This window comes from Brachyhypopomus gauderio, chromosome 17 (assembly GCF_052324685.1).
Source record: "Brachyhypopomus gauderio isolate BG-103 chromosome 17, BGAUD_0.2, whole genome shotgun sequence".
Lineage (NCBI taxonomy): Eukaryota > Metazoa > Chordata > Actinopteri > Gymnotiformes > Hypopomidae > Brachyhypopomus > Brachyhypopomus gauderio.
Window position 1 is genome coordinate 7115984 of NC_135227.1, and position 23161 is coordinate 7139144.

Sequence of the window (23161 nt, forward strand, 5' to 3'; positions counted from 1 at the left end):
AGCTACATTAAAATGCCATGCAAACAGTATTGGTGGACAGAACTGGAGTACATGGACAGGACCGAGAAGACACCAGGAGGAGAAGGAGACAGGACAGGAGACAGGAGAATGGGTTCCTTACTCGCTGATGCAACTGTAAACAGCTGTTATTTCTAATCGGAGGCTCTTTGTGTAGCGGTAGTTTCTAGAGGGGAAGGCAGAGATCTATTAGCCTACATTACCCAGAATGCACATCTCACAGCCTACCGGTAGCATGCACGCTCGCTGGACTGTCCACCATATCTGCGTTTCACAGCTGCTCTAGGAGTATGTCTCACTGAGTAAGCCCTTCATCAGTAAACCAGGCACTCTGAGCAGCATAGCGCCGCCCCAGTGGTGGCTTGATTCTTTTTGTCCTTGTATTTTTAGATTTTTTAAATAAAGAAAATCAGGTGAGTGTAATAAGATGCAAATGTATGCAGGATCAGGGCCTTAAAAGTAAATCTAACCAATAATGTAGAGTTCATATGAACAGAGTGAACTGTACAGTAAACACATACTTCACATCAATGGTCTTAACATACAAACATCTTGCTTACATATATACATTCATTGCATTTTCTAGGGATTATAAAAAGCATTTTTTTCATTTATAAAATATCTAACCCAACACATTCTTTGAGTAAAATTGCAAATGGTAATAATCTACTAACATCCTTATATTCTATGATGTTTTATGTCTGCTAATTGTACTGCCATGATATCTGTTCATAGAATGAAGTTAAATGTAATAACTTTGTTGTCATTTAATGTTCTATCACTTTAATGGAGGTCAGGAAAAAAAGAATGGATGCTATGGAAGAAGTTGTTTTTTGGGATGTCTGTTAATGACTAATGCACACGTGTGCACTGTAAATAACTGTTTTATATCGCATGTGATGTGTGAAGTAGCCAGTACAACTAATCTAGGATCTCTTTTGCATTATAAACATTTGTGTCACTGACAGAGAAATCATGAAATCAGCTAAATTAAGATGTTAACAATCCCCTTGCCTGTTTTGACAGGCTGCAAATACTTCAGATGAATCTAATTGTGGGGAGCCACCGATAAGAGACCAGGGCCGTGATTTAGGCACTGATGTTCAAACAGAATGGGAGAATACCAGGCGCCTGGTGCATCCTGCTTCTCCAGGTCAGTATGACATCGGCTGTGGAGTCCTGGCGTGTCCCCTGCATGTGTGTTCAGACCCCTGATTTACTGTTGGCATTTAGCCACATTACATGATCTCTGCCAGTGACCTTGCTTACAAAAAAAAAACCCAATAAAAACATAACAGAAGACGAAAGTGCCGGCACCGATCGCACCGATTACGCTGATCGGCCCTGTGCATTCAGATTGCTGACGTGCTCAGTCATTCTGTGACACTCACGCAGGCGATGTCAGTGAAAGCAGTCACACTTCAACACAGCATGCAGTAGGACACGTTGCCGAAGCCACAGAGCGCTATGATATGACAGTCAGACAAGCCGCGGCTGCCCCCAGCGTCCCAGGGCTCACACGCTACCCCCTCTCAGCGGGGACCCTTACCATGTCAGGGAGCTGGACACTAGCTAAACTGTTAATCAGTGACTGGCTCAGGTTGGCCAGCTCATGCAGGAGAGATTCATTTTGCTGTTCAATCACCTTGTTTTCTTCCTCTATTGACTTCAGATTAGACTCCATTGTTGTAATCTAGGAAGCAAGAGTTGGCAGTTGAGTGAATGTGTTGTCTAGGTGTAAGAGGTCTTTATCATGTGTTCTCACTGATGCAAAAAGTGTGTGGTTTTGCAACATAAACATGGATTAACTCATTAATCTACATTAAATCATAATGTTTCTGGTCAGGGATTGCAGACACATTCCACACACAGCCCAAGATGTGATTTTGAGTCCACGTATAGAGAACACAACTGTACACACGCTACTGCATAAATAGATGTAACTGAAAGGGTATTATAGCATAGTATAGTTCAACTTATAGTATAGTATAGTTTAATTTATAGTGTAGTAAAGAATAGTATAGTTTAACTTATAGCATAGTATAGTTTACCGTACAGCATAGTAACATAGGCTATAGTAGTTTACCATATAGTATAATAAAGTATAGTATAGTGTATTGTATAGTAAAGAATAGTAAAGTTTAACTTATTATATAATATAGTATAATTTAACTTATTGTATAGTAAAGTGAGAAATGGAAAACATGCAGCATTTAACAGAAAGCTACATTGTCAAGGTTTTGTGGATCTCACCTGTGTTCTAAGTTTGATCATATCTGCCTCCACTTGTGAATTTGATTCACTTAAATCTTTGATTTCTTCATCCAGCTGTTTAATGTCCTCATCATTGTCTAAACCTGTCAAAAATGAAGGAAAATGGCAAAAAAATGAAAGAGGTGAATAGTGAATATTTCTGTGAATGGAAATTATTCTTTTTCATGTGCCATCAAACACAAACCTGAACAAATACACCTGAACAAACCTGAACAAATATTATCATCAGATTCGTGCTGTTCTTTCTGGTTGATTTTTTGAAACATGAGTATCAAATTTGGTTGAGAGGTATGAAAAATAGGTTGGATGATAGGTTTTAACCTGCTGTCAATCAGTTCACACTTTTAAGCATTACTGACATGCATGACTTAGATTTAGGAATATTTATTGTCAAGAAAATACTCAAAAAAAAAAACTTTGAAAAGATATATTATTCAGCATTCAAACTAGTTTTAAATATTTTTTGGTTGTGTCATATATTTGGTTTTAGAATTACAGAATAGTTGTGCCCTGTGGGTGTGTTTATGAGGGAGCTGTCTCGATCTTCTCTGTAACTCTAAAGTATGTGAAAAACATACCCATACCTAAACGCTGAATAACCATGTTTTCTTTTGTTAAACACTGGAGTACTACTTTTTTTTAGCAGTTTTTGCCATTTTTGCAGCTTTCTTTTGTTTGTATGGAATTCATGGCATTAATAATACATGTCTGTGTTACGTGACTGTGCACTGTGTTCCACGGTGTTTACATCTCATCAATGTCCCCAGCACACGCTCTGTATGGCCAAGCGTAGGAATGTTTACTGTGGAAGAGCATCTTGTACCATTGCTTGGTCTTGGCTTTATTGGAAGCATCTCCACTCCTGACAGTCTGGCCTTCTTCATGGCCGACGTGGCACGCGGGCAGCCCGACAGACTGAGGGGGCAAAGGAGACGGTCAGACAGAAGCAGGACAAACAGACCCATGCACACTAAGCTTCAGTCATCTGAGTTGGTTAAGTCTGTGCTGAGGCTGCAGAACTCACGGATTAGCCCTTGTACTTGCTAGCTTGGCCTTGTTACTAGCCCTGCCTCGTTACTAGCGCTCCCTTGCTACTGGTCCTGCCTTGTTACCAGCCCTGCCTCGTTATTAGCCCTGCCTAGTTATTAGCCCTGCCTTGTTACTAGCACTTCCTCATTCCTAGCGGTCCCTTTTTTCCAGCCCTGCCTTGTTACTAGCATTGCCTCGTTACTTGCCCTGTCTCGACACGGTCTCAGTCATTCTTCACCTCATTCACCACGTAGCCGGTCACTCGACTCGTCCACAGTGCATCTCTGTGAAAGCTAAACATCTAGCTTAAACATTTAGCTAACTCTCCACAGTATGTGCGTCTCTGTGAAAGCTTAACATCTAGCTAACTTGCTCATCATGTCTCACTCTAAACTCTATTCTCAAAAATACAGGAAAGAGTGGGAATCAAATCCTGAATTTAAAGGCTGGCTGAAGCCATGTATTGGAGATAATACACGGGCATAGCCTACTGCCTGTATTGTAAGGTTGATTTCTATGCCAACTAGTTCCTGCTAACTGCTACTCATATACTAACATTTAACGACACAGCAAAAAAACTATTGATGTAATTTACGTAAAAATTATTTATACAAAGCATTAAAGTCATGTAGTTCTTTTGAGAAGTGACTGCCTATTTCAAAGGCAACAGATGTTGTTAATTTGTAGTTCTAACATATTTAGGGTGTTTTTTACTTATTTTCTTCTCTCCCAACGTTATTCCTTTACAGCTTCAAAAACATGTATTATGCAAATTAGGTGATGACATCATTTTGCAACTTCTAGCAACTTTTAGGACAACCAATAGCGACTTTCCTTACTGAGGAGTTGGCAACAGTGTTCGTTACTAGTTCCGCCTCATCACTAGCCCTACCTCATCACTAGCGCTGCATCATCACTAGCCCTGCCTTGTTACTAGCCCTGCCTCATTACTAGCTCTGCCTTGTTACTAGCCCTGCCTCATTACTAGCTCTGCCTTGTTACTAGCCCTGCCTCATTACTAGCTCTGCTTTGTTACTAGCGCTGCCTCGTTACTAGTGCTGCCTCGTTACTTGCCCTGTCTCATTACTAGCACTGCCTCAACACTAGCCCTGCCTTGTTACTAGCCCTGCCTCGTTACTTGCCCTGTCTCGTTACTAGTTCTGCCTCATCACTAGCGCTGTCTTGTCACTCGCCCTGCCTCATTACTAGCTCTGCCTTGTTACTAGCGCTGCCTCGTTACCAGCCCTACCTCATCACTAGCACTGTCTTGTCTCTAGCACTGTCTTGTCACTTGCCCTGCCTTGTTACTAGTGTTGCCTCATTACTAGCGCTGCATCTTCACTAGCCCTGCCTCGTTACTAGCACTGCCTTGTTACTAACCCTACCTCGATACTAACCATGCTTCGTTACTAGCATGGCCTTATCACTAGCCCTGTCTCGTTACTAACTCTGCCTCTTCACTAGCACTGCTATAACTGCCATGTTATTAACAGGTGGCGGTTCTTGTCATATGTGTAGGGAAGTCCCACCTCCGATGGGTCAGGAAGCTGCCGCTGACGTGGCCTGAGCCGTCGCAGCCTGGCGTGGGGCAGGACATGCCGTCCGCCTTCCCGGCCTTCCACGTGAACTGCGCGCCATTCATGTAACCGTCCTTCTGTCGTTTGGCCGCCAGGGGGCAGCCTGACGCGCTGCGATGCGATGCGTATTTCCCCGTCACGTGACCTTGTCCATCACAACCAGGTACAGGACATCTAGGAACACACAAACAAGCCACTGTATGTGTAAAGAATAGCTCCCGTATTTTTACTCCACCTTTCTCCTGTGTGCCATAAACCTGCTTTGTAAACACATTTCAGCTGTCTGATTATGTGCATGCTTGTCATGGTGTTCTGTGCACAGAATTCATGTTCCTTTCCAAACTTCCAATTCTCTGTGTCCACTATGTTGTTTAGAGGCATAATTAGCTGTCTGCCGGTTAGACGGACATATGGGAGGCCATTAGGCCAAAGCATCTGACTTGCATCTCTCAAAAAGTGCTTTCACATTTCTGTTTCCACAGGCCTGACTTTTGGCACAGATGCTCCAGTGCCCCCAGGGCCCCACACCGCACTCCTGCAGAAGACTTCCAACTCCCCAGCTTTGTGAGCCGTGTCTGATTCCAGCCAAAGCTCCAAAATATGACTTCGAGGCACAAGTTGCTTCAGAGAATCCTCTGCCTGGAGAAGTCTAGAGAACACGAACCTCCTCCTGACCTTCACGCTCACAGATGTTTTGGAAGAAGGTGCTCTTTGCCAAGATCTCGTGTGCTGTCTCAATTTACACTCAATCCTCTCGTTCTAAGTGACAGTGGGAAGTGGGCCTTAGGGGGGCGGGGCCTGAACAGTTTAAAGCCTGTTACCTGATTGGCTCCTGGTCCTCCTTGTCCTCTTTGCTATGTGTAATCTTGATGCCACTCTTGCGAGCTCGTGGACATCCTGATAAACTGAGGAAACACGACGAGTCACCGTTCATGAAGGAAATGTGAAAGAGTACAGGGCATTCCTAAAATGAGTAATTTGAGTGATCATGAGACGAGAAACAGCTGTATATGTGTGTATGAAATATGTTCAAATATGCAGGTATGTGTGTATGCAGTGTGCTCAGTTATACAGGTATGTGTGTAGTGTATTTAGTTGTACAGTTGTGTGTGTGTGTAGTCTGTTTAGCTGTACAGGTATAGTGTATTCAGTGTTTTACCTTCTGTGCGAGGCGTAGTTGCCGGTGATGTGTCCCGAGCCATCACAGCCCGGAGTCGGGCACCTGGCACAGAAATACGCCCAGTTAGTGTCCAGTTAGTACCCAGTTAGTGCCCAGTTAGTGTCCTGTTAGTGCCCAGTTAGTGTCCAGTTAGTGCCCAGTTAGTGCCCAGTTAGTGCCCAGCAGGGCAGGAAGACAGGCCTGAGCCAAAGGAGTTGTGAGCTCACTCCTAGTGACACTAGTGCTTCAGGACTAATTTATGCCAAAACTTACACTTTTGCCAAGATTGCAAGCTTTGCTTATTCATGTATGTGCAGAAGTGTTATGCGATCTAATATCCTGATGCACATTAATCACGTTTACACCTTTCACTTTCCCTTGTGAAGATCTTGTTAGTGACTATTTTGGCGAAAGCTACTAGCAGACGTTACACATATCCCATTCTGGGAATTCTGGGTTTATAACATGTTCCTGGAACTTTTTTTTTAATTTCACTTGTCATCTGAGTGCAAACCCTCAGTATTTCCAATAAAGTTCACGGCTGCAGTGGTTCTACAGTGTGTCAAGGACAGAAAAAACACTTCAAAGCTTGTTTTCATTGGTTTGTGTTCCATCAGAGCCTTACTTGAGTTCTTGTGAATTGGTAGACATCATACTTCGAATGCTTTTATCTGCTAAAGGACAACCTGAAAGACTGGAAGATCGCAAAAGTAGACATTAGTGTGACAAAATGAGGGTTAAGAAAAACCCACTGAGAAGAAGCAAAAACATCCAAAACAAATAGAAAACAAAACCTTACGTAGAAACAAAAAAACAAATGAAAAAAACTCAATGCAGAAAAGCCATGATGCAATGCAGGGCACTAAAGGTCCAGATTAACCCTCTATGTTAACCCTCTGGGCAGCACACGCTTCACCCTTACTGCACAACATTCTCCTGTCATTAAGAGTCTTTAGGTATTCAAAATGAAGGCAACCATTGTGCCATACAGTGCTCACAGGGTTAATGTGGATAGGTACTGTCCTGATTAGTGTTTGACAGTATTGTCGAGGTAAGCTGAAAACAATAAATTCATCCACCATGAGAAAATGAAGTCACACCTTCTATGTGAGGCGTAATTACCGGTTACGTGACCACTTCCATCACACCCTGGTGTTGGGCATCTGTCTCCAGAAAAAAGTAGATAGAATCAAATCCCAAAGTCCAGAGCAACAAAAAGAAAACAAAAATTGGTGTGCAGCCATATGACTGGGGGAAAAAATGGTAACACTTCATTTTGGCAAAGTAGCCTGCATAACACCTTTATAAGCATTACAGTTATGGCTATGCATGTTTGTGACCAATGGTGTCAAGGCATCTGATTGCTGACATCATTTCTGAATAACACTGTAATGCCTACAAGAATGCTGCACAGAGCTTTAACTCTTTAGAAGGGTTCAAATGAAGTGTCGCATAGATTGTCACAGTGTGCTTTGCTGTCGATTATATTTCATTGTTTCCAGTTTAGCTTCACTGTCTGCTTGGGTGTGGGCGTGCTAACTCTCACAGCGTCCCGGGGAGGGGCGGCGATGTAAACAGGTCGAATGGGAATGATGTTTTATTGCCATAAAGCATCAGGAAGGAAAGAGCGAAGGAAAAGTGCGGGAAGCCAGGGCCACAGCGGTCTGGGGACCTCCAGCTGGGAGACAGGGGTCCCCGCCGGCACACCGCTGTGGCATGTAGCATGCAGTCGTGCTGAGGATCGATCGCTCTAAGCAGAGCAACAAAACGGAAAAACAAAAAAGAGACAGAACGCGGTGGGGTGGGGGGGTGGTCAGCCTCCCCGTCCAGCTTACGTTATCAGGTCCTTCTTGCTCTCTTTACAAGGGGCGAATTTCGGTTTGGGGCTCGGGATGGTGACATCGGTGGCATAGGCAGTGTCATCTAGAATGTCCTGGAAGGGGTCCAGATCATCTGACTGTAAAGTCAAAGAATGGGAGAGAGAGACAGACAGAGAGAGAGAGAGCGAAGGAAAGAGAAAAAAGACGTAACATTACGTTGTCAGCACATATGGCAGCATGGCAGTGTAATACCCTGAAATGGCCCTCAATTTGAATATCTTAGACATTTGAAATGGGAGTGATGGTGAGGGAGAGTGGGGGGTGTGCGTGGGGGAGATGTGCCTGGAACCTGTGTGGATGTTTGGGAACACCCTGTCTGGCTGGCCGGAGGCACCAGTGTGTGCGGTCTGGCCCAGGACACTGCTGCCGCTGCAGGCTTCTCCAGCTGGCCTCCAAGAAAGAGGGTGGAGGAGGGTGGAGGAGGGTGGAGGAGTGGCCAGGCGCTACCATGCCCACCCCACACCCCCACACTGCTCCTGCTCTGCCCAGCCAGGGGCCCAGTGAGAAGCCCTGAGACTTCAGACCAGCCAGAGGAAATTCTGAGTCTCAAATCTCCCTTGTACATGTATACAAACACACACGCGCGCACACACACACACACACACACACACACACACACACACACACACACACACACACACACATACCAAACTGTGTATCCATCATGCCCTCTATTTAGACATAAAAAGCTTAGAACTGCATCTAGAAAACAAACACGGACTACTTTTAACACTTGGCATTTAACAACACAAGCTATACCATCAGTGTGTGAATGAGCGGGCATCATGGTTAATAACAATCAAATATTCCCACTGGTCTTCAGAGAGAGAGTCACAGGTGTCTTTACCCACCCCCGCACACACACACACACACACACAAACACACAGAAAATCAAGAGTCTCTCACTTAGAAAGCTCAGCGCCGTTCCACACACCCAATTTGTATGCAAATAATGAAACCTCAATTGGCTGTTGAACCGTGCCAGTCAATCAATGCAACCATGGGAACGTGACAGAGGGGAAGTGAAAATTAATCTGTCGATGGCGGTGCATCAGGGGGACGTGGGGGTCTTGTAGGAGAACGTCTCACAGATGTGCGGGGCTTTTAAGCAAACGTCTTGGAGCTGGTTCGTACAACAGGACGTTTAGAGAGAAAGCGCAGTATGGCACTGAGTGAAAGAAAGAGCTTCCTTCCTAAAATCGTGGCTGTAGCAGGGCACCTGTGGCTACAGGGTGAAACTGTGGCTACAGGGTGAAACTGTGGCTAAATGGCAGAACACTGCTGATGGAATTTGTGTTTTGTTCTGTCCCTTCTTTTCTATTGCTTTTAGGCAGCTAAAATAATTTTGTGATACACTAGATGGCAGTATGGTGAAAACAGATGGGTGTACGTGTGTCTCTGTGTGTGTGTGTGTACGCAAATATGAATGCAGCTACAGCTGTGCTACGTTATATCTGTCATCACTGTTCATAATGAATTTTTTTATCAAATATAAGAAGGATGGTACCAACTTTAGCTAAAAAAATCATCAAAACAAAACATACATTAGTAGAGCAAATAGAAGGTGAATCATGAGATGAAAAGATGGACAGAAAAACAAGAAGTAGCAAAAAAAAAAGTCTTAAAGGTGTTATTTTAAGTCCATAATTTCGTCTGATTACCCAAATAACAGTAAACACTCTTTCTTAATATTAACCAATATGTGAGTGGTATATTTTCTAGACGGGAGAATGGTCTGTATGTGTCTGTGTGATGGAGAATGGGCAGTAGCCTCCAGCCACATACTACAAGTGCCTGCTCAATGTGACAGACATGTCACTGCAAGGCAGGTGAAAGGACTGACAGAGAGGGCTTTGTGTGTGTGTGTGTGTGTGTGTGTGTGTGTGTTTGTGTGTGTGGGTGTATGGATGTGTGGGTGTGTGCGTGAGCACACATGTGTTTTTGTGTATGAAAACAACCATCCTCACCTAGCCTGACTTTATATGTATATGTATAGGTATGTGTGTGTGTGTGTGTGTGTGTGTGTGTGTGTGTGTGTGTGTGTGTGTGTGTGTGTGTGTGTGCATATATGCATGGCTTTGTTCCAGCATGTCTGGATGTTGCCGGGAGGCACCGAGCCTTTGCAGTGTGGTCCAACATTTCAGCAGGTGCTGCTGCAGAGCACACTTCACTTCCCGATCACCACGCCAGGCAGACACGGCAGCTCCGGGCGTCTACGGATCTCCGTTAAAGGTTCTCCACACACAGCCCCAGCTCTCAACTCAATTATTCAGTTAAATGAAACGTTACGTGTAATTGTTACCTGAAAAAAATACATAGGCTAAACAGGTGCACAGGAAGTCGTGATTTTCATCTTCATGGTTTCCTGTGATGTCAAAGTGTGGAGATAGCAGTGAGATGGCGGGACGCTCATCTCGGGGTGCACACTGTGAGAGGATCTGTGTTTTGTTTGCACACTCATTCGAAGAGCACTGCTGGTGCAGAGGTGCATTAACAACAGCCGTTTTCACGATTAATTTCAGGTAACTGCAACCACTCCACTAGTTCTGCTGCTTATATTGTATAAATGTTTCAGCAGATCTACCCCTCTCTTCCATCTGCCCCCTCTAGGGTGGTTTCGTGTCGTGGTGAGTGTGTCTGGGTGCGCGTGGGCACCTCTTTGCTTGGCTCCTGCTCCAGGCGTTTGATCCTGGTGTAGTTGAGCGGCAGCTCCCAGGAGGAGACCCGGCTGAGGGGGCAGCAGCGGGGGCCGGTCAGCGCCCGACCCTGCCGCGGGGCCAGGCCGGGCTCCAAGGGGCCAGGCTGCCGGCCGATCATGGCCCCGCGTTTACCCATGCCCATGTCCGCCACGACATCCGACTCAATGTCCCGCTTCTACCCAAGAGAGGGAGAGAGAGGGAGCGGAGGGGAGGGGGGGAGGAGAGAGAGAGAGAGGAGATGAGAGGGTGGGTTTTGGAGGGGAGAGAGAGGGAGAGAGAGAGAGAGAGAGAGGTGATAAGAGGGTGGGTATTGGAAGGGAGAGGATATATATATATATATATATATATATATATATATATATAGAGAGAGAGAGAGAGAGAGAGAGAGAGAGAGAGAGAGAGAGATTGGAGATGAGGGTTTGGGAGGGGACATGAAGGGAAATAGATTGAGAGAAGATGAGGAATGAGGAAAAATAGAAAGAAACACAGGAGCAACAGGGTGAGAATTTGGTGACAGGATAGAAATAGGTAAAAAAAAGAAAGGAAGCATGAAAATGAGAGAATAGAGTAATGGAGGAAGAGAAAGGAAGGAAGAGAGGAGGGAAAAAATGACACTGTGAGAGGTATCCTCTTCCCTACACACGTCTCTCTCCTCTGCTGAGTGTGCCCCAGACCATCAGCTGTTATGAATCTGTGTTATGACTGTGTATATGTGTGTGTGTGTGTGTGTGTGTGTGTGTGTGTGTGTGTGTGTGTGTGTGTGTGTGTGTGGTTGGGTACATGGATGACTATCAACATGATTAACACTACGGAAGTGATTGTGTCTCAGTCGAAATGGATAGATGGAATATAATGAGGATTAAACGAATGGCAGATAACAAATAACACTGTTAAGACTGTGATATTAATGATGGTATAATAGATGTTAACTGGCAGCACACGAGATTTGTCTGCAGTTCACAATGCCTGTAGTTCACATACGTAACTCAGCAATGCACATTCACACATACACACACTCAAAAACTGTTGTCATTTACTGGCCCTCAAAACCATCACATTTGACTGTGCACACGCAAGGCCCCTGCTGAGCTGGGGGGGGTGTTAGGACCAGCCTGGCATGGTTGGGGTTCAGCTGGAAGGAGACATGTGGTGCCAACGGCTCCAGTGAAGCCTCCAAGTGTGTGGTCGGGACATCCACAAGGCAACAGACGGACGGAGATTTAGACCTCGTCACATGACTCACTGCTTATATGAATGCGATGTGGTCAGATGGAGGTTCTAGCCATCGTTACTGCTGCAGTAAGGAAGGTAATGTACAAAGTACAATTAGTTTCATGCACTAAAGCTGCAAGACTAGGATTAGATCCCAGGTTACTACTAATGCCATTCATTTGGACAAGAGTCCTAATGCCATAATTTGCCTGCCTCTGAAACATTAGGACACCTACAAAGAACATGTTGGCTTGGGTGTTGCTTGGACTAACAAGGTCAGCATTAAATGCTGTGGAATGGTGGTACTGGGACAACAAACCATATGGACATCTGGACAAGGATGGATGTACTACAGCAGCAAGCCAAAGAAAGAGGTCCTACAAAGTGCATGGATGAGAAAATTGAAAAGGCCTTCCACAATCCCAGATAAGCGATTAGTTACCCAGTGAAATGACGGCTTCTATCACAACAGGAGAAGGATGAAATAAAATATCACTGCTCAGACAGAACACCTACTGCACATGTGAAAGAACGATCAGAATGTGGACAGGCAGTCCAGCTGTGGACATGTGGGAGATAATCATGACAATGGTAACTCCCCTGACATATTGGCAAACTATCATCAGACTGTGCACTAGCAGAAATGAATGCAGCAATAAACACAATGCCAACAATACCAAACCAAAAAAATGACATGAGAACCTTGAGGACCTAGACTACAAAACACTCCATGTTGGAAACCATGAAACTGGAGGGAGAAAATGGACGGAGCTCCAGAAGAGATTTCATCCCATCAAGACCAAAGATGGGGCTGTGTCGCTAAACAAAGATCAAAAGCTCTGGTCCTCTTAGCCAGTGAAAGTCAGATTCAGTGCAACAGTACCCTGAATGTAGATTTACCCAGAGCTGAAACAGAAGTGTACTGGAAGAGCCTATGGGAGAATGAATTATCACATAACACCAGCGCTCAGAGGTTAAGACATCTCAACGCAGTGGTCCCCAATCTCCCCGAGCAGAAGCCAGTCAGCGTTACAATGGCAGATATCCAAGAGAGGCTGAGACACATTAAGAACCGTGCAGAACTGTTTTCCATACACATGAATGATCTCATCCTGTTCATCAATAAAAGTGGGTATGGGTACAGATTCAAGGGCAGACGTGTCATTAGCCCTGAACCATGTCCTGTGCAAGAAGAACATCGAGCTGTACACTAGTGGAAGGAACATTGACTTACTGATCCTGCTGACCTCCAGCAAGAACACAGGACCAACAGCATACAATACACGTGTACCAATGACACACAGTGGAGGTGGCTGACAGAACACAGTCCTACCACTGTAAAGGCAGGACAGATGTGGCAGGGTCACTAATCACGGCAGCACTGCATTGAGCACTAAGCACTGGGTTGATTGAAGCAGAGGTATATCACACCAAACCGGAGCCCAGACTGTGCAAAGGAGCCTCGGAAACAAACCTGCACCTAGTGCAGTTTGCAAGATGCAGGAGACTGAGAGACTCAACCAAGTCATTAAATTCATAAATGTATAAGAGGCATATAAACTGGACACACCCAGATCCAAACAGGAACTTCAGATAGTGGTGGAAATCAACGATGCTAAGATCCTGTTGGCCCTCCAAGCAGTAAAACAAGTAATGGTGGACCGACTAATGTGATGTCTGGACGCAGAAAATAGTAACAGTAATGGTGGTTGATGTGGCTCGCCCAACATTAATATTAACAACATTAACAACTCATGCCTAATGTTGTGCAGGACATCTTCATGTCACCAACACAGCTCTGACCTTTTGAGTCACGGACCCCTAAAGACCTCTGGCCATCTCCTGTGGTGTCTGGCACAAAGACACTAGCAGAAGATCCTTTAAGTCCTGTAAGTAGCAAGTCAGGTCCTGCATGGATCAGACTTGTTTGTCCCGCACATCCCGCACATGCTCAGCCAGACTGAGATCTGGTGAATTCGGAGGCCAAGTCAACACCTTGAAATATTTGTCATGTCCCTCAAACCATTTGTGAACAAGTCTTGTAGTGCAGCAGGGGGCATTATCCTGCTGAAAGAGGCCACTGCCATTAGGGAATACTGTTGCAATGAAGGGTCTTTTGTGTCTCACCCTGGACACAGCTGATATTACACTTTATTGGCCCAGTCCATAAATACAACACACACACACACACACACACACACACACACACACACACACACACACACACACACACACACTGGCTGTGTTCAAAATAGCCTACTACATACTACTTACTTATTGGGCCCCAAATCTGTGTACCGTATAAATATTTCCAGTATGTGAAAGATACCTGGGTGACATACTACTCCATACTACTCCAGCCAAATATTCCAGTAATCAGCCATCTTTGGTATACTGCATCCCATCATGCAATGATGGCGGAACATCTTTCCCAAGTGAGGAGAACCCTCATACGTTCATGTGACCCCATAGCATGTTTTGTGTGTGTCGCATACTGGATAATTTATTGCATACTGCTACAAGGACCAGTAGGCAGTATGCAGTATATACTGAGTGCAGTAGGCAGTATACAGTATGTATACTGTATACATACATACACCAGAAATATTAGCTGCTCTCCCACAGGATCTATTAACTCTACCTCAGAACCGCTGTGTTCATGTATGTTCAATAGTTCACAGTATGTCACTCATCTCTGACACTCACACTACATTGCCCTGTACCCGCACTACACTCTCATGTCTGTCAATTGTCTCTGGTCTGTTGTATTTATTGTATTGTACTGTTGTTGTGAAATTGTCCCATGCTGCATAATTTGCACGTTGCACGTTGTTACCCTGTTGCACTTTATGTTGTCTATTGTGTTGTTGATTCGTGTTGCACCACGGGTCCGGAGGAACGTAATTTCGTTACACTGTGTACCTGTACTCAGATGTAATGACAATAAAAAGCTTCTTGACTTGACTAGTAGGCTATTTGGAGCATAGCCTTTGTGTCTGCCTCTCTCACACACTATTGCCCCATCACACTATTGCCCCATCACACTACTGCCCCATCACACTACACCAGTAGCCTTTTGGCTCTGCATGTCATGTGTTTTCCTTTAACTCCAGCCTCCCAGGGAAGGGCTGTACAGGGACGTTTGCAGCCGAACACCTACAAAAAGAGTGACAGAAAGATGCTTGTCAAGATCAAGCGACCGGGTCGACGTGAGGTGCAGCGGCCTGGACCATCTCTAGCATTACAGTGGAGCTTTATGTCAGGTCACTGGGCTCCCGTGTACATCTGTATTTGTAGGCATGGCCAGCTCGCCAGGCGTCTGTACGCAGAGCAGACTCACTGGGGCTCGTTAGCGGCAGGTGAGAGGGGAGATGGCTGGCCTAGGACCACCTTCTTTCCCACAATGCACCAGTCTTACGCTACACTTGAGCCACATCACCATGGGACCCGACTGCAGGAGAATGAGACCGAAGTAGCAAGAGGTCACTTCCCACAATCCCCCTCTAGCGTTCCTACACCTCCCAAACTCACACCAATTAGAGAGAGAGAGAGAAAGACAGACAGACAGAGTGACAGAGACAGAGTGAGAGAGTGAGAGATAGGGTAGGATATATATATATATAAAGAGAGAGAAAGAGAGAAAGAGAGAATCCTTCTTTTTAGCTTATGCTTACATTTGCCTAATGTGAGAAAGTTCTTTCTTTATATAATATAATGCCAGCAATTACCAGCACTAATGACCTATATGGAGTCAGTATAGAGTTATATGATGAACTTCTGACTCACTCTTCTGACATTCTGACTCACTCTTCTTTCAACTCAGCTTTTCCATTGGCAAACAGCTTTACTTCAGCTCCATTTGATGCAGTAATTTTTTTGTTCCTGTGGAAAAGGTGGAGTGAAGGTGCGGTGAAGGTGTGGTGAAGGCGCGGTGAAGGTGGAGTGAAGGTGTGGTGAAGGTGGAGTGAAGGCGCGGTGAAGGTGCGGTGAAGGTGCGGTGAAGGTGCGGTGAAGGCGCGGTGAAGGCGCGGTGAAGGCGCGGTGAAGGTGCGGTGAAGGTGCGGTGAAGGCGCGGTGAAGGTGCGGTGAAGGTGCGGTGAAGGCGCGGTGAAGGTGCGGTGAAGGCGCGGTGAAGGTGCGGTGAAGGTGCGGTGAAGGTGGAGTGAAGGTGTGGTGAAGGTGGGGTGAAGGTGCGGTGAAGGCGCGGTGAAGGTGCGGTGAAGGCGCGGTGAAGGCGCGGTGAAGGTGCGGTGAAGGTGCGGTGAAGGCGCGGTGAAGGTGGAGTGAAGGTGTGGTGAAGGTGCGGTGAAGGTGCGGTGAAGGCGCGGTGAAGGTGCGGTGAAGGTGCGGTGAAGGCGCGGTGAAGGTGCGGTGAAGGTGCGGTGAAGGTGCGGTGAAGGCGCGGTGAAGGCGCGGTGAAGGTGCGGTGAAGGCGCGGTGAAGGTGCGGTGAAGGTGCGGTGAAGGCGCGGTGAAGGTGCGGTGAAGGTGCGGTGAAGGCGCGGAGAAGGTGCGGTGAAGCCGCGGTGAAGGTGCGGTGAAGGTGCGGTGAAGGCGCGGTGAAGGTGCGGTGAAGCCACTGCTGGCACTGGAGTCTCCTCACTGTCGGGCTGTGGCAGTGGGAGACGGTTTAGCCGCGGGCCAGCTGCCCCTCGCACGCTCCTCTCCTCTCTGCACAGTGACAGGAGATGGATGGAGGAGGTAGAGGGAGAGAGCGCAAGGAGTAGGAGAGAGAGAGAGAAAAACAGAGAGATAGGGAGAAACAGAGATAGAGAGAAACAGAGAGAGATAGAGAAAGAGAGGGAGAGAGATAGACAGAGAGAGTGAAACAGAGAGACAGACAGGTAGAAACAGGGAAAGAGAGAGGGAGAAACAGACAGAGGGAGAGAGGAGAGATAGAAATAGGGAGAGAGAGGGAGACAGATAGAAAGAGAGAGACAAAGACAGGGAGAGAAGGAGAGAGAAAAAGACAAAGACAAAGAGAAAAAGAGGGAAAGACAGAGAGAGAGGGAGGGAGAGAGAGAAAGACAGAGTGCCCTCTCTTGCTTGGGGCACTTCTGTTCAGCCACCATATGTGATCATCCCTCCTTCTTCAACCCTAGTCTTCCTCCTTCTCTCCTCACCATTACTGTCCATGTTGGAAGAGTGTGTGTGTGCATGTGTGTAAGCAGTCCATAGAAACTGCTCATAAAATGAAATGATCTGTGTGCATACGTATGTGTTTGTGTGTGTATCTGCCAAGGAATTGTACATAAAATTAAATTATCCCAAAGTTGTCATCACCTTTGTGCATTTAAAATGGAAGTTTTGTGCTGCAGAAAGCAACATCGGAGTTCAGCACAGCTCACTGGAACCTTCATCAGCCTGTCACCACCCCTCATCACTCCAGTGCGGACATGGTGGCCTCCTCCTCCTCTTCCTCCCCAGTAGGAGATCTCGCCTGGCGGGCCACCTGATGCTGAGGAGGTGCTCTGACCATCACTCTACAGGGCAAGTTAGGGCAGATATCCACCAGCCCTGTGTCTCCCCCGTGGGAAATAAAGGAGCCGTATCCACACCTCTGCGGGTAGACCCGAGCACTCAGGCACAGCGAGGACTTCTGAATGTGTCTCTGTCAACATGGGGACAGCTGGACGCCGGAAAGAGCTAAATGCAAGTCAGCCCCCATCAAACACGCACACAGAGGAGGACTAGAGTGACAGCAGATCACACGTGTGCTTCTACAGATCACACATGGTTAAAATGACCTATTAGGAGATGCTATGCTGCTGGCTAACTGTTTAGTAATGGACGTAATCGCAGGGACACAGGACAGTGTTTACAGGAGCGTCAGCTCTGAGGACCGCCAGCCTGTATCACGCCTTAATAAACAGGCAGACTGATAAAACTCAGCCACTCATACTTCAGTGACACACACACACACACACACGCACGCTAACACACACACACACACACACACACACACACACACACACACACACACACACACACACACACACACACACACACACACACACAAAACTGGATAGTGCATGTGCCTACAAGTTTCTGGAGCAGATCGGATGTGTGGTGAGTTTTGAGATTTGACAAGACAGTTTTTGAGGCATGATACAGGTAGAACACACACACACACACACACACACACACACACACACACACACACACACACACACACACACACACACACACACACACACACACACACACACACACACACAGTGTACCCGTGTGCATAGCTCCTGTGGTTTGCCACTCAGGCTGTGGGGCATCTCCCTGCAGCGTGTGGACAGGTTGAGGATAGCCGTGGCCGCCATGTGTGCCGCCTCCATGTCGTGCGTGTAGTCGAAGCTGCTCTTGCTGCAGGTGCTGCTGGCGCTGCTCCCGCCCCCTCCTCCGGCTCCTCCCCCCAGCCCCGCCCCCCCTGCTGCTCCGGCGCCGCCCCCTCCTCCGCAGCTCAGACTGCTGCCGCTGCTACTGGGGGCGTAGCTGCTGGTGGTGCTGCTCGCTGAGCTGGAGTTCTTACAGTAGCGCTTGGCTGAGAGCACACACACACACACACACACACACACACACACACACACACACACACACACACACACACCATCATACACACCATCACACACACACACACACACACACACACACACACACACACACACACACACACACAGTATCACACAGAACTCCTAACATACAGCAAACTGTGTATCTGCATAAAATGGGTTAAAAGTCCATGTTACAACTATGCTCAACGTCACTTTAGTTGAATTTAGCTGCTTTCTTGAAGAAAAAACAATAAGAAAAGAAAGTTAAGAGCATCATTTTCCTTCATGCCAGTGGGCACAGGCCGTCAGAAAAATAGGCAACGTGAAGATTAAAATTAAGCACCACATGTATTGTGGATTGCAGGTTGTAAAGGTTCCAATAATGAGGTCTAACCAGCTCCACTAGGTTTTACTTGTAGGCCCTTCATTGATCACTCTTAATGCCAGCACACAATGGTGTGTGCAGCTGTGAGTTGTAAGGTAGGGCAGGATAGACGCAGTGGGGATTAGGCACCTGTGCAGTTCTGTATCCTTCAGCTTAAGGTGAGAACGCTGCTGCCTCTACCATCTGACTGCAGGGACAATGAGCACCAGCCACCAGGCGGGCATCAAAGTGGCATCTCCCGCAGAGCGCCCTGCTGCCATCTTTCTCTCTCTCTCTCTCTCTCTCTCTCTCTCTCTCTCTCTCTCTCTCTCTCTCTCTTTCTCTTTCTCTCTCTCTCTCTCTCTCTCCCTTTACTCCCCCCCCCCTCTTCGCTCAGTCATTAAATGCAGCGAGGGAACTGACTGCTATTCACACAGAATCGCAATTAGCTGCGCCCCAGAGCCTAGACCTTGACTCGCCTCTGTCCAGCCATTCATTATGCATCTGCTGCTATATCATTTCCATACATTTCCATTCCTCTGCTCAGAGGCTGGGGAGAATGGCAGCAACCTTTAATAAAACGCTGCGCTGGTGGCATGGCTGCAAATTGCCCCGGCAATTCATGATGGGATGTGCTTATGTTACTCGGATTATCAATTATTCGCTTTTAGCCTTTGTGAAATATGCATACGGAGGGTGGGAGTGTCCGGGGGGGGGGGGGCGGGGTCTCACCGTCGTAACCCTTGGGCGAGGTGTCGCGTCCCTGGAGCTTGGGGGCGATGGCGCGCTTGCCGTAGACGTTCTGGCCGTCGTAGCCGTTGTAGTCGAAGTTGGTCTTGGAGTATTTCTCCAGCTCCTTGGCCAGGTTGGAGCGCGGCGTGGTGGTGGGGACGTTGTTTTTGTAGCCGTACTGCGGGATCTCCAGCTGTTTGACGAAGCACATGGGCCTACGACAGCCGCAGACACGGGACTGTTAGCGGGACGCCGGGTCCATGTCACTGACATGTCAAGTAATGATCACGGGAGAGTGGTTAGAAGGACGATTTCAGGAACTTTGTAGCTGGACCCCTGTCTCAGGACACAGTGCATCGGGACCACTAAATATTTGTTTCAAGCAAACATAAACTCATAACTCAAACCAGGTGTCAACATAATATCCACAGGAAATACAGAAATCTTTCTAGATATAAGATGCCTTTCTAGATATAAGATGCCTTTCTAGATATATGATGCCTTTCTAGATATAAGATGCCTTTCTAGATATATGATGCCTTTCTAGATATAAGATGCCTTTCTAGATATATGATGCCTTTCTAGATATAAGATGCCTTTCTAGATATATGATGCCTTTCTAGATATAAGATGCCTTTCTAGATATATGATGCCTTTCTAGATATAAGATGCCTTTCTAGATATAAGATGCCTTTCTAGATATATGATGCCTTTAGAATTTCACTGGGAAATACTTTTAAAATTGTATATAGAAATTGGTGTGTGGCCTAGCAGCCCCACATATGTGAGTGTACTGTTTGTGGCAGGTGTCCCACCTCAGGACCCGGTCCGAGGCCTGGTTGGACTTGGTTCCGTTGCATGTCTGGTGCTTCTCGTGGGCTTTGGCCAGCTTCTCAGCGGCTGCTATCGGACATCCCGAGAGACTGCATTGACATAATGAGAAATGAGAATAAGCGTCTCACTCCGCATACAGTGGGAGTATGTTATCAACACAGTCAGCATGGTCAGACTATGGGTGTCTACACATTCAGCTTCAGGAAGCCTTTCTCGAAGCTTTGGGAGAAAGCTCACCAGGTTTCTCCAGGTTAGCTCACATTGTACGTCACTGGTTCAGAATGATTACATTCCACAGCTCAGACAATACGGATGTAAGAGCTGCTACCTCCTGTGAAATCTTCTACAAAACTGAAGCCAAACTTATTTTTGCTCTTTGCCATGTGGTTTGTAAAGACTGCATGGGAACCACACGAGGGAGCTTCCAGGTTCCTCCCTGAGTATCAAGCACGACATCAGGTGGAGGATTCATGAATACAGGGTGTGAGCAGACGCAGGTGGGGATCATGCAAGCAGTGTGAGGCAAGCTGCCAGCACGCTTCGGGGGCCTGAGCACACGCGCTCCCAGACGTGAGAGCGCACACGTGAGATCCGGGGCACGTGGGTTCATATGTGCCTGCTTGAGTACGTTTCCCCCAGAGTAACTGTGTCTGTCTGGGTGTGACTGTGGACTGCGGGCACGCGCGTGTGTGTGTGTGTGTGTGTGTGAGATGCGCAGGTGGTGCTTGGGTCTGAGGAGGAGGGAGAGAAGCAGGCAGACCCCCCCTGCCTGGGTGTCACAGAGGTGCTAATGGCTGGTGCTACGCCTGCCTTCCCACACCAGCTGCTGACCGCCACACCTCCAGTGCCCCGGAATAGAATATGTGCATTAAGGTGAAAGACTGTGAGCTTGCTCTAAATCTATTAGCCCCATGGCATATACAGACACAGGCTGTTTTTGTAAGGACAAATTAGGGATTACGCATAGTTAAGCATTTTTTGTTTGTTCGTTTTTTTGTTCCCACCCTGACAGTCTTGGCTCGGTTGTGCCCGCAGTATTCTGAAATCATAATTATGAGCGCAGTTATGAACCATCAGTATGTGTGTATAGTAACTGCACAAACATTGATGACTACTCTAAATAAATGAGTTATTCATGGATACATGCGTTCCAAGAACCAAAAGGTGATGAAAGAATAGCAAGAATGAGGTAAAGCAAAGTGTGTTGAGGAAAGCTGCCATCAAAAATCAAACCATTACAAAAGAAATAAAGGAAGAACAAATGAAACAAAGAACTAAAGAGACCCGGCCATGATGAAGCAGTTCGGTGGTCAAAACGGCCGTCCAGGCTACGAGCGCTCTTACCTTCTATGAGAGTTCCTGTTGCTATTGACATGGCCACGTCCTGTACAGCCAGGTGTAGGACACTTAAGAACGTTCTCATACATTGCGAGAACTTGGCAGCAGAAAAGGGGTAGAGGAGTGGGAGAGAGTGATAGGTAGGAGGTAGAGGAGTGGAGGAGAGAGTGATAGGTAGGAGGTAGAGGAGTGGGAGAGAGTGAGAGGTAGGAGGTAGAGGAGTAGGAGAGAGTGAGTTAGGAGGAAGAAGAGTGGGAGAGAGTGAGTTAGGAGGTAGAAGAGTGGGAGAGAGTGAGTTAGGAGGTAGAAGAGTGGGAGAGAGTGAGTTAGGAGGTAGAGGAGTAGGAGAGAGTGAGGTAGGAGGTAGAGGAGTAGGAGAGAGTGAGTTAGGAGGTAGAAGAGTGGGAGAGAGTGAGTTAGGAGGTAGAGGAGTGGGAGAGAGTGAGTTAGGAGGTAGAGGAGTAGGAGAGAGTGAGTTAGGAGGTAGAGGAGTAGGAGAGAGTGAGTTAGGAGGTAGAAGAGTGGGAGAGAGTGAGTTAGGAGGTAGAGGAGTGGGAGAGAGTGAGTTAGGAGGTAGAGGAGTAGGAGAGAGTGAGTTAGGAGGTAGAAGAGTGGGAGAGAGTGAGTTAGGAGGTAGAGGAGTGGGAGAGAGTGAGTTAGGAGGTAGAGGAGTAGGAGAGAGTGAGTTAGGAGGTAGAGGAGTGGGAGAGAGTGAGTTAGGAGGTAGAGGAGTAGGAGAGAGTGAGTTAGGAGGTAGAGGAGTAGGAGAGAGTGAGTTAGGAGGTAGAAGAGTGGGAGAGAGTGAGTTAGGAGGTAGAGGAGTGGGAGAGAGTGAGTTAGGAGGTAGAGGAGTAGGAGAGAGTGAGTTAGGAGGTAGAGGAGTGGGAGAGAGTGAGGTAGGAGGTAGAAGAGTAGGAGAGAGTGAGGTAGGAGGTAGAAGAGTGGGAGAGAGTGAGAAGTAGGAGGTAGAAGAGTGGGAGAGAGTGAGTTAGGAGGTAGAGGAGTGGGAGAGAGTGAGTTAGGAGGTAGAGGAGTGGGAGATAGTGAGTTAGGAGGTAGAAGAGTGGGAGAGAGTGAGTTAGGAGGTAGAGGAGTAGGAGAGAGTGAGTTAGGAGGTAGAGGAGTGGGAGAGAGTGAGAAGTAGGAGGTAGAAGAGTGGGAGAGAGTGAGTTAGGAGGTAGAGGAGTGGGAGAGAGTGAGTTAGGAGGTAGAGGAGTGGGAGAGAGTGAGTTAGGAGGTAGAAGAGTGGGAGAGAGTGAGTTAGGAGGTAGAAGAGTGGGAGAGAGTGAGTTAGGAGGTAGAGGGGTAGGAGAGAGTGAGAGGTAGGAGGTAAAGAAGGAGTGGGAGACAGTGAGTTAGGAGGCAGCAGAGTTAGTCACCCGCACAAACGCAAACACCTTCATTATTCCACACATACTCAAGTGACATCGACGGACATGCGGGCAAGACGGTGGAGCATGTGTCTGTTTGCCTTACAGAGACGCCACAATCCAGCAGTTGT

General features: G+C 47.0%; 1 protein-coding gene and 1 long non-coding RNA gene across 8 annotated transcripts in view; one reads left to right on the forward strand and one right to left on the reverse strand.

Moving 5' to 3' along the window:
• myt1lb (myelin transcription factor 1-like, b) overlaps window positions 1-23161 on the reverse strand; it is an 81851-nt gene that overhangs the window by 3612 nt on the left and 55078 nt on the right. For 2 of the 7 annotated variants that reach the window (XM_076979002.1, XM_076979001.1), the window contains exons 10-24: window positions 21667-21757; window positions 20304-20411; window positions 19489-19703; window positions 18072-18382; window positions 10593-10811; window positions 7893-8014; window positions 7158-7220; window positions 6683-6751; window positions 6058-6120; window positions 5720-5803; window positions 4851-5072; window positions 3116-3207; window positions 2272-2375; window positions 1568-1711; window positions 122-184 (exon numbers count right to left, since the gene is read on the reverse strand). In XM_076979002.1, the coding sequence (XP_076835117.1) occupies window positions 122-184; window positions 1568-1711; window positions 2272-2375; window positions 3116-3207; window positions 4851-5072; window positions 5720-5803; window positions 6058-6120; window positions 6683-6751; window positions 7158-7220; window positions 7893-8014; window positions 10593-10811; window positions 18072-18382; window positions 19489-19703; window positions 20304-20411; window positions 21667-21757 (1970 nt within the window). The remainder of the gene's footprint in view (window positions 1-121; window positions 185-1567; window positions 1712-2271; window positions 2376-3115; window positions 3208-4850; window positions 5073-5719; window positions 5804-6057; window positions 6121-6682; window positions 6752-7157; window positions 7221-7892; window positions 8015-10592; window positions 10812-18071; window positions 18383-19488; window positions 19704-20303; window positions 20412-21666; window positions 21758-23161) is intronic. The other 5 variants (XM_076979004.1, XM_076979005.1, XM_076979003.1 and 2 more) reach the window with 5 other exon arrangements.
• Window positions 1050-6674, forward strand: LOC143481064 (uncharacterized). Its single transcript, XR_013121951.1, has 3 exons — window positions 1050-1171; window positions 4840-5061; window positions 5381-6674. It is a non-coding gene; the product is annotated as an uncharacterized LOC143481064 (long non-coding RNA).